At 40.3% G+C, this 10,801-nt stretch overlaps 1 protein-coding gene across 1 annotated transcript; it reads right to left on the bottom strand.

The window, feature by feature from the left end:
- Positions 1-1,394: 1,394 nt before the first annotated feature.
- Positions 1,395-5,279, bottom strand: LOC144708620 (Exostosin family protein). Its single transcript, XM_078582030.1, has 10 exons — positions 4,678-5,279; positions 4,336-4,509; positions 3,617-3,774; positions 2,839-2,986; positions 2,646-2,761; positions 2,395-2,533; positions 2,194-2,304; positions 2,033-2,101; positions 1,787-1,917; positions 1,395-1,597 (listed from the first exon to the last, which is right to left on the bottom strand). The coding sequence occupies exons 1-9, from the start codon at positions 5,185-5,187 to the stop codon at positions 1,789-1,791; spliced, it is 1,554 nt and encodes a 517-aa protein (XP_078438156.1). The 5' UTR covers positions 5,188-5,279; the 3' UTR covers positions 1,395-1,597; positions 1,787-1,788.
- Between the last annotated feature and the right edge of the window lie 5,522 nt (positions 5,280-10,801).

Genomic DNA, 10,801 nt, shown 5'->3' with positions numbered 1-10,801 from the left:
GGGTTGAATGACCGCAAATGTATAGTCTAAGTATAGCTGAACTCTAATTAAATACGGAGAAACATACCTGTCGAATCATTACTATTTGTTGATCTTCAGCACTTCATTCATCTTAATCATTACTATTTAAGCCAAAAGTTATCGACCTTAATCATCTTAATCAGTAAGTTTTGGACTAGTTATACACCATAGATGATCTGGTGAATTCCGATTCTGCCCCTCAAGAAACATCGACCAGGAGCTGATAACTCCTAACTTGCCATCAATTCATAGGATAATCGATTATTGGAATAAAATATCATCGCCAACATTTGCTAAACATGTAGGAAAAATCAGTTTTCAATGCGAGACTCCACTGATTTCTTCTTCTTTAAAGATGTATTTCATAATATCGATATCACTCACAACCTTGTCACCTTACCTGCGATTTTCGGGTTGAAATGAGACCGCAAAAGGCTTTATCGCCTTACATTTAAAGAAAAGGGAAAAAGATTTAACACAAATATATCCCACTTAATCTTGAGTTCATCTGAAAGATACTGATATGATAAATGTAAACATAATTCCACAAACCTAAACTATCTCAATCAATATCTCGATTTTCTGTACCGCCTCGGCTCTCGATTGTATTCATCCATTTTTAAACCTATTTGTACATTATTTTCTTCAAAAAATCCCTTTATCGAGGTCTCTATCAGCGTGTCATGTGCTAGACATGTTATAACGTCAAAATAGTAAAATGATAAATCTTTACATAAATAATCCACCAATAACCAAATAAACACGAAAAATACAAGGTTTCAGTTCATTCATCTCTCCAGCCATCCAGACAACTAAAATATAGCAGCACAATAATTAATGAGGGACGCCCTGGTTGACCCTCGTGTCAATGAATACGAAGATCTGTTTTACCATCTCGCATCACGTTCCAACATACATTAAATATGTTGCCTTTTTTCGATAACGTTACAAGCAGTATGATTATAACTTTACAAATTAAATAACCAATTTGAAAATTTAGATTTTTCTCTAGGCATTGAATATGATCTTCTTAATTTACATCATGTCGTATTAGATACTGTTATACCTTTGTTTATTTCTTCATTTCTTTCAATTATAGAGAAAATTTTGGACCTCTTACAAACTAAACCATCACTGATGAAAGCCAACTTTTAGTCCAAAAGTACTATGATTAGCCATTACACTGTTACGATAATCAAAACTAAGTTTGGGATGACTGACTTCTTTGTCCTACTTCCAAAACTAGATCTTCACACATGTGATGCACACTCTACCATCTATCAATGAAAATCCAGAACTTTCAACATAAGTAATTAATGTTCATGAAGAGCAAGTACACATTTTTGGTTGCATGCTATAATCTGAGAGCAAGGTACCAAACTATAAGAAATTAATTAAATTTAAAATTTGGAATATCAATAAAAGAAAGCAGATTAAGGTGAGATGGACTGCTATTCAACTTACTTTACCATATTCCATGCCCGCAAGGAGCCACTATTAAGAATAATCGAATGATAAGTCCACAATCAGGGAGTGCTGAGTTTTATCTGCCCACCAGTTGGTATATCGATGAGAGCTGCAATATGACACCAGTAATAGCTTTGGTGAAATGGCTTCAGAAAAGCAAATTAATTCGATCATGGCAAAGTTCCATTTAAGCCAAACTTATCTCTCAATCCTGTCCCTGTTTGTCACTTGAAAAACTTAAGACTTTTCAGACTTATTTATTTTCATCAATCTTCAGGAATTCGTGCCTCTATCTTACCCTTACAGTGCTGCAGGCGGCTCTGTGTAGTTGCCCTGTCTACAGTCGCACGTGCAGAGACTCCTCGATTCTCTGACGACACGTTGGGACCGCCTCATGTGTAACTTGATATTCACCAACTTGCCGGCAATCTTTTATGCCCAAGAGAGATAATAAAACGGAAAAACCAGCATACAGTCAAATATGCATCAATCTTAGAAAGAAATTCCAACATATATCATAGAATTTTCTGTTAGGGAAACCAACCATCCTCCAGGCGAGATCCTCTGGACCAAGAGGCTGAGCTGGGCTTGAGAAACGGAAATGCCTTGAAAACTACAGACACAAAAAGAAGAATGTTATGATATCATATGGTAATTGATCTTCATCAACTTCTAACTGTAACCGCATTGAGTTGGTCCACGCACCTGGGCAAGGTTGACCTGCATTTCTTTGACCTTTGCTTGGTCAACGCCCTTTAGAAACGAAACAAGCCAGCCAGGCTTCGTTGCGTCACCAGAAGAAACAAACAGCGCAATCTGCAGAAGTAAGACCGTAGGTGAAAAACTCAATAAAGTATATTCATTATCGTGCAAATTAAGGATCCATAAGGCTACTACTAAGATAACCTTTCTATAATCAAGAATCCCTTCAAAAGGAAGCTCCAACTCATCGCTGACTATAACGGGAATACATCCACTGACAATTGCATCAAACAGTCTGGCGGATGACGGGGTGTCACCAGCTGGACTTAAGCAAAATACAGATCTGAAAAGCAAAAGGCAGGTCCCACTACTTAGATTCTTAGGTTAATCCTTGTTAAATTTTTAATACTTGTTAATTTAATCGACTGTGTGCAGCAGATTAAAGCACAGTTTACCGTCGCATTCCAGTTTGACTGGCTGCCCTCCCAGTTTCTCCTGTACTACCCTCTTCTATGACCACCCCTTCGGCACCAGAGAGGACATTACCAAGTACGCTACGGATTTTTCCCCCCTGAAAAAAATGATAATCAGCGTTGAAGTCGAAGGAAAAATCAAGGATGGACAGGGGACGGCGACAAAGTTCATCACCGCATTTCTCTTAAGCCTCCCTCTGAAAAACAGCAAGGTTGTCCTCCGAGATTGGCTGTCCAGCTGGCAATCAGCATTGCAGAATTCAACATTGGGGACATATGGGAGAATGAGGTCCTTTTCTAGCCACACTTGCCCAGGTTTGTACCTGCAGATGGTACGATTGAAAATGTTAGTGTAACGACTAAGGTTCGTGGACGATGATGATTTTGTCATCTACAAGGGAAGAGGGACTATGTCTAGTCATCTGATCATTGTCATCATCTGTGACCAGAATGAAGGGGATGTAATCATCAAAATGTCATCAACATCCTAACGCTAACCAATGAGGAGGAAGATCTCCTCATCCCACCCCCCCAACACACACAAAGACAACATCATGTGAAAAAGTAAAACTAGAGAATGCCATGAGAGAACGATGACAACTTCTCATCATCATCTGACATCAATCCACCGACTAAGGATGACTGACGAGAATGATGATATCTTGTCAGAATTAGAAAAAAAAAAATTTCATTGTCATCTTAGCCACAGAAGAACGATGAGGACGATGATGACTCAACATCGCCCCTCATCATTTGCATGAGTATGAAATAGAGAGTGAAGAGATGAAGGACAATGATAATAATCATCTCGTCATCGTCATCCTGGTGAAAAAAGAATGGTTTAAACAATGATGACTTGTACTCGTCCCCTCGCCCTTGTCTGTGGCGACTGCAAACCCTAGCATTGATCTATGAAGCATGAGCATGCTGGTTGAGAGGAGAGAAATTTTGACCAGTTTCCGGTGGAGTCCATATCAGGGAGAAGCCAGATTGCCTTCTTCATGTGTCTGCGGACAGACTTGAAGGACCAAGGATGATGAACCGGAAGAATGTGGTCCCTTCCGCCTGATCTTTTCCATGCCGCTTGATTAGTGATCCATTCCGAAGCCTCCTGTTTGATAAATTTTCAGAAAAATATGAAATCTATGTCATCAATCCATGCTACCTACCAGCACTTTCCGACAGGTCATACAAAATCAATGATGCTAGCAGGATGGAACGAATTACTATGGAATTCTGGCTTGCTGATAATTAAGGAAAGGAACTCCATAACTTTCACTCGCTATTTTTTATTACCTATGCCATGCAATGCAGTTTAACTTGCTCATATTCTACCCGTTTATTCATTTACTTGAAAGTGGAAAAATGATTTGAAACTTCCTCTTATTAAAAATCAATATAAGAAATGTTAAGGCGCGGCACAATGATAAGGAAGGGTAAGCCATATTGCATTATGAGGTTGAATTACAACACTATGAGATTCTTGGGTTTGAGAACACAACTCGGACCAGTAGTTTCAAGTAATTATGCAAAATAACTTGAGCCAGCAGAAATGCAGGCGACCAGTCTACTAAAAAGGGTGTCTTATTTTTCAAATCTATAAATTGATTTTAATCAGACATGGATAAAGTTAACGCCATCTAAAACTTAAACCTTGGGGATGCTCCCACACCCTGTAAAGTGACTTGCATTGCTGTCTTTCAAGCAAGAAATAGCTGATCGTGGTGAAGAACGGTATGTAGAAGAGGTCTGCATCCTCTTGACGATGAACACGTACAACGCTTTTTAAAAGCCTCTTCGATGGAGGAGAGATTAAATCTGCCCACAACCAGTAGTCAACCGAGTGCTGAAATCGCAGGAAAACCCAATTAATCAACACTCAAGGAAAAACCCATGAGCCAATAAATATTAAATCAAATCGATAGAAAAAAAATTCGCAAAAATTCACTGAATTCCTGTTAATTTCCAAAGCAAACCATTCAATCAGCCCGTAATTTGAGTAGATCAGGGGTACCTGCTCAATCAGCCGGTGGACAGGGCTCCCATTAGAAGTGAGATTCTCAGTCTCCTTGTATGATGTAAGGAAGAGCTTCAGTAGATCATAGGTGAACTTGCTCGGCATCTCATACACATAAACCCTAACGACCGACAAAGCGGACCAATGCTCCAAATCGGTCTTTCCAAAGAGCGATCTTGAGTCTCTAGCCCACATGTCGTCATCAAGGGCCTCCTCTCCCAACTTGCCTTCCTCCCCATTGACAGACGGATGAGCGGATGCGAGAAATTTCTCGAGAGAGGGCACGAAAGAGTACCCAGGTGCACCAATTCCATGATCAATAGGATCATAGCTTCTTGCCGCGGAGAATTGAGAGTCGGAAGACTTCTCTTGATTCAGATCAGGCGAGCATCGTGACGATGAAAGAAAGGGAATAAAAAACAAACAGATCGAAGAGATCGTCGCGATACCGAGAAAGAACAGGAATTTCTTCATTTGGAAGCCGATTCCCAGACGGGAATGTCGCATCTGGAGAGATTGAGGAGCAGATCTCCAACTTCTTCCAGTCTCCGCTAGCTTGTTCCAATCGACCTTCAAACTTTGTTCTGCATATAAGTCTCAATCTACCCATCTAGGTATGTATTTTTAAAATTATTTGTGACAGTCCCACGATTTAAATGGTGCGTTTATTTAATGAAAAAATTATTTTTAATTGGCATACATCTAAATAAAGACACTTTTAGTTTTTAGTTAGCAATATTTGGATTTATTTGCTTACTTGCTGAGTAAATGCATGTTAAATACTTTATATTAGACCGAGTCAATGACTATTCATGATTCCACATTGAATCAATTTTATCCCAGTTTGACTTTAGAGTAATGTTTTCGTAAAAAAATTGTTTGAATGATGTGGTCGAGCCATCTTTGACTTGAAGGACATGATCATTTCTGTGGATCATCAAATGCTGCAAATGTAATCTAAATGAGAATGTTCTTGTCTCAACATGGTCTGTTTTATTTACCAAGGGATAGCCTAGTTCTGTTACGCCACATAGTATAGCATTCTATCTAAAGGTAATTCTCGTTAATGAGAAAATGTCATTTCTTAAGATTTAAAAAAGATGCTGAAAATTTTATATGTCATTGTAATGTAACACGATGATCCCAGGATCGGATGGCTCATGTTACAACACAAGATATACGGAAAATGAATGAAATGAGTGTATGGAATGGAATGTTGAGAAAATCCGATGAGAAATGACGAGGCAAATGCTGACTTGTAAGGCGATCGACTAAAGACCTAGTTGTATCACAAGGAACCATTTATGGCCAGACTCCCAATGACCTAATTGGATCAACTAGATGAACTTCTAGGTGAGGGACACGATGTGTCCAAAGGCATCCATGTCCCCCTCTGCTAGAAGACCTAGTTGTATCACAAGGAAATCCTACCACTTGACACGGGTGACTGACCCTACACCAAAAAATTAATAGGTAGGTTTAGGCAAGGGCTTTTAAAAGTGCAGTGAAGTTGGTGTGTTTGTGTTTCCATCTTTAAAAGTCAAGTAAGCTCTATCGGATAGGTGGGCAGGCTACCCTTGTGCGAGAACTCTTTCCTTCAAGCAAGTGTGTCTGCGGTTTGAAACGAGCAAGTAATTCACTGTAAAGATTTTGGAGCTTGGGCGTTAATTTGTAAAGAGGGTGTTAGGGGCAGGCTTTTACAGAAAGTGTAAGAGAGGGCCTTTGTCCCAGAGAAAACACGAGATGGGATTCCTTCAAAGGGGGTGCGCTACCTCGAGCTTGTTTACTCTGGTTTTTCCTTTAGCAAAACCCTTTAAATTACAAGGGCAAGTTTCCGTATCTATGAAAGAGTTGTAATTCCCCCCGAGGGGGATTGAGGGGGCCGCGTTCCTTCCATTAAAACCCTCTTATCTTTTCAAATCAAAATAGAGTACAAGGCTCTTCGTTTTGACTGGAATGTAAGGATCGGCCCCCCAAGGTTTTAAGGCAAGTAAGAAGGGCCCCCCAGTGTTTGAAGTCGAAGTTAAGAAGGGGGCCCCAAGAGTTTGAGTTTTGGATTCCTGTTTTTCTTAGAGGTTCTAAACTACTTTACAAGATTGCCTCTTTGAGTTTCGTAACCCCAATCCTTTTTGGGGGCCAAATACCTCTGATCTCTACCGTAGATGCCAAAGAAGAATGAGAGGAAGCCCGAAAAAGAGCAAAAAAGAACATAACCTCCGATACTATAAAAAGAATAAAACCATATCGAAGTCCTAATTGTACAGCTTTTGTATGATGTCCTTCCAACGTGGATTCACATAGAACATCGCGCCACCATACGAACATGGTATATAGGATAAATATTAGACCCAAAATGAGAAGTGTTGCACCCCCTTGAAATGAGTGCATGTACATCACACCTCCTACGGTGGTTGCAAAATCTCCGAGTGAACTCGAAATAGGCCATGGACTTGGATCTACCAAATGATAAGAATGCCTATGAGATTCAATCATAAACCTTTTAGCCCCGGTTGTATCTAAACCTCCCCTTATTCTACTTTACAATCTTCATGCTCCTCGCGCCTTATATATGAACCGCTTCCGCGCCTTGCTTTGGAAAACTTCTTTCTTTCTTTCTTTCTTTCGAAGAAGATTTCTTTTTTTTTTCCAAAACGCTCCTCGTGCAGCTCCCGCTCACTTTCGCCTAAACGCTCCTAAGCGCCTTCTTATTCAGAAACCGTGGGCCTCGGCCCGGGAAGGGGAGAGTGGCCGAGCAGTCAAAAGCGGTAGACTGTAAATCTGTTGAAGGTTTTCTACGTAGGTTCGAATCCTGCCTCTCCCACTTTTTGTAGACGAGAAGAAAAAAGCTCTTTTTTGTGGCCGTGAAGTGAAATAGTTTCATATGTTTTTAGAGAGGTTGTTATATATGACCATCGATATCCAATCCCAACGAGAATAGAAGCGACTTGCTTCTGGCGTCGGCTTGTAGTCTCTGTAGCCGGCATTCCTACACGCACGCGCCCGCTTCCTCCTTGGTTTGGGACGAACCCAAGCCGATAGATACGTACGATAGGCGAATGAAGCTACCACCCTAAAAAAAAGCCATAGTGTGCGCGTGGTACATGTAGTTTTGAAGCTGGGGAATGCAAGTTTTATTGAGGATTGGAGAGGAAAAGTTGAAGAACGGGATGGATTTAGGAGTCTTTGTGCGAGCCGTATGCGGTGAGAGTCACACATACGGTAACAAGGGGGGTTCGCGTCTTGTTTAATATGGTCTTTGGGCCTACCCACCCTATTTGTTCCATGATCTATGGGTCTGCTGGAGCTAACCACTTCGATCAATTAGCCAAGATTTTGACGCGAGATGAAATCACTAGTGCCCCATCTAGTGGTATTTTTATGGGGATCCTATCTATCACTGTAGGATTCCTATTCAAGATCACGGCAGTTCCTCTTCGGGCGGCTGTAGGACGGACGAACGCCTATAGATGGTAGGGTAGGATGAGTGGTACCACTCAGATTGCGGCCAATCTTCCTAACTGTGTGCAGGCTGGGCTTAGAGCGCGTGAAACTCATCACTACCTCGTCAGGGCATTGAGACCATAACATGTTACACAAAAGCGCTGCTTTTTCTGGAAGTCACATAGCTGCCCGACTAGAAGAGCCACTTGCTCTGAAGTGTTGTCACACAAGATAAGCACGCCGCCCGCCAGCTCGTCGAGTGAATCTAAGTTAGCTTCCGGTCAATTGTCCACCCAGTGAAGTGCATAAAACACAGTGGAATCACGCAACACATGCAGCTGGTGTGCTTCCTGCCCACGAGGAAAGAAAAAAAAGAAAAGCGACGAGGAGCGAGTTTACGAGCGGGAGCGACATAGCGAAGTCAAAGAGTAAAAAGAAGAATAAATACAAAAAATTTGACTGTTTGCTAGGGAGCTGATTACCCAAGAAATCCCTGGGAAAAAAATCAAAGATATCTCAGTAACGAAAACTATAAGAGGTTGTATTGGCGAGATTCAACGGCGAACTGCTACCCAAAAGAAAAATTGCCTAGAAGTTTGAGGACCTTTAGTACCGTACCCTACCTCGAACCAGCAGCCTTCGCGCCAAGCGACGACTGCCCTTGTCCCTTTCCTTTTTTCCATTCAATCTAGCCAACTTCTTTGTTGCAAATAGTCTAAGGCGCGCTGACGAAGGCATTGCGGTAGTTTGTATGCCTACCTTACTTACCCACTGAAAAGGTTCTGATAATAATTTTGTTTTCGGGTTTATTTCATTCAGTTCTTTACTTCGTTTCTTTCAGAACTGATTAGCATCACCTGGCATCATGATTTACTTCGTTTATTTCATAACGTCTCTTTGACTTTGTAATGTTCTTTGACTTCGCTCCGTCGCTTTTGCTCGTAAATTCGCACCTCGCTTTTGCTCCTGCTCACTCATCTTCATCTTCACCGCTTCTGCGCCTTTTTTAAAGAATTCCAGCTCGGCCTGGAAAAGTGCTGGCAACAACAGAAAGGAAAGGGGTCCATGTAGCTGATGCGCCCGTCTACTAAGCAGCATGTTCGGCATCTACTACAAAAAAAGATAGAATCCACTTCAGTTCTTCGTGACCTCAGAACCTCTGCTAGGCAGCGTGTGGAATGGTGATAACATGCATTTTTAGTGCCTTATATTATTATATTTATGCGTCTTTATGCATTAAATTACTCATATTTGCATATTATCAAGCTTAAAATGATTAAATCTATTTTTAGAACAAATTTCTGAATTTTCTATATTTTTAGGATTTTTCTAATAGTATATTCTAAAAGAATATAAATTTTTGAGAAAGAATATGATTTTTCTGGAATTTTTGGATATTAAATTTGGAAAGATATGATTTTTCTGATTCAAAATACATATTTATACGTATTTTTTGAGCTTTTATTTGATTTAATATGAAATTTTAAGTATTTTGGTTTTTTTTATGGCATAGTGTGACGTGGCGTGCGGATGCGCCGCCATGTCTGCATTGAGAAAGAGATTTTTTCTTTGTTTTTTGTCCTTTTGACATGTACATGTGGCACAGAATATGAAAAGTCGCGGAATACGAAAAGCCACGGAATACGAAAAGCCATGGAATATGAAAAGCCACGGAATACAAAAAGGCATGGAATATGAAAAGCCACGGAATACGAAAAGCCACAGAATACCAAGTGCTTTGACTTCTTAACAGGCACAAACTGATGACATTGATGAGGAGAGAGAAGAAATTAAAGGCTAGGATTGCTTCAACTTCCAACGGCCATAACTTTTCATCTTCCCCTCCTCTTTCTATCCATACCCTCTAATCTATAAATAGAGGCCTGGATCATTGTAAAAACCATCTTGAACTTGCTTCCCACTTTTGTGGGCTGATTGAAAGAGAGTGAGTTTTGAGATCCATCAAGAGTGTTCTTGGTGTCTTGGGTGTGTGGGAAGAGACAAAAGAGAAGCGGGGGAGCTTACCGACACTTGCAAATCGTCGTGATCCTGGCGGAACGTAAGGATCTAAGGTAAGTGTCTTCGCCTTACGTTGTTTCTCTCCCAACATCATCGTTATCATAGTTCTAGTTTTTATTATCACTGTTTCATTTATCACTTCATACGTTCCCATTCTCTCATCTCTCCATCCTTGTCATCGTGCCATTCCATATCCAACCACTATCCTCATTCATACAATTGTTCATTATCGTGTCCGTCACAATCACTTACTCTTTTATTTTAGTTAACTTTACATATAAATTAACTTAATCGATATCACTGGCTCATATCCTTGAATTGTGTTTTTGTCGATCGCTCATTGATCATCACTAGTTTAAGAAAGTAATTCCTTAATCATCGTTCCCTGTGGAGACGATCCGTACTCATCACTAACTAAGTATTTTCAAGTACGGTCAAATATATTTTATTGAATAATCTCAATCACCAACGACGAATTTTAACCCTAAAATTGAGATTATCAAATGGCCGAGAGCGGACAGACCTTTATGGATATATAATCCAAGTCGAGAGTAGAGTTACTAGAACAACCATCTGATGGAAAACAACTTTCACGTTCGGTTCAAAGAGCAATTTTTCATTTCATCATTCCTTAGGAACCAAAAAATGGTTCCCCTTTTGT

This window comes from Wolffia australiana, chromosome 1, assembly GCF_029677425.1.
Source record: "Wolffia australiana isolate 7733 chromosome 1, ASM2967742v1".
Taxonomy (NCBI): domain Eukaryota; kingdom Viridiplantae; phylum Streptophyta; class Magnoliopsida; order Alismatales; family Araceae; genus Wolffia; species Wolffia australiana.
The sequence above is the reverse complement of the archived record's forward strand: the minus strand, read 5'-3'. Positions and strand labels throughout refer to the sequence as shown.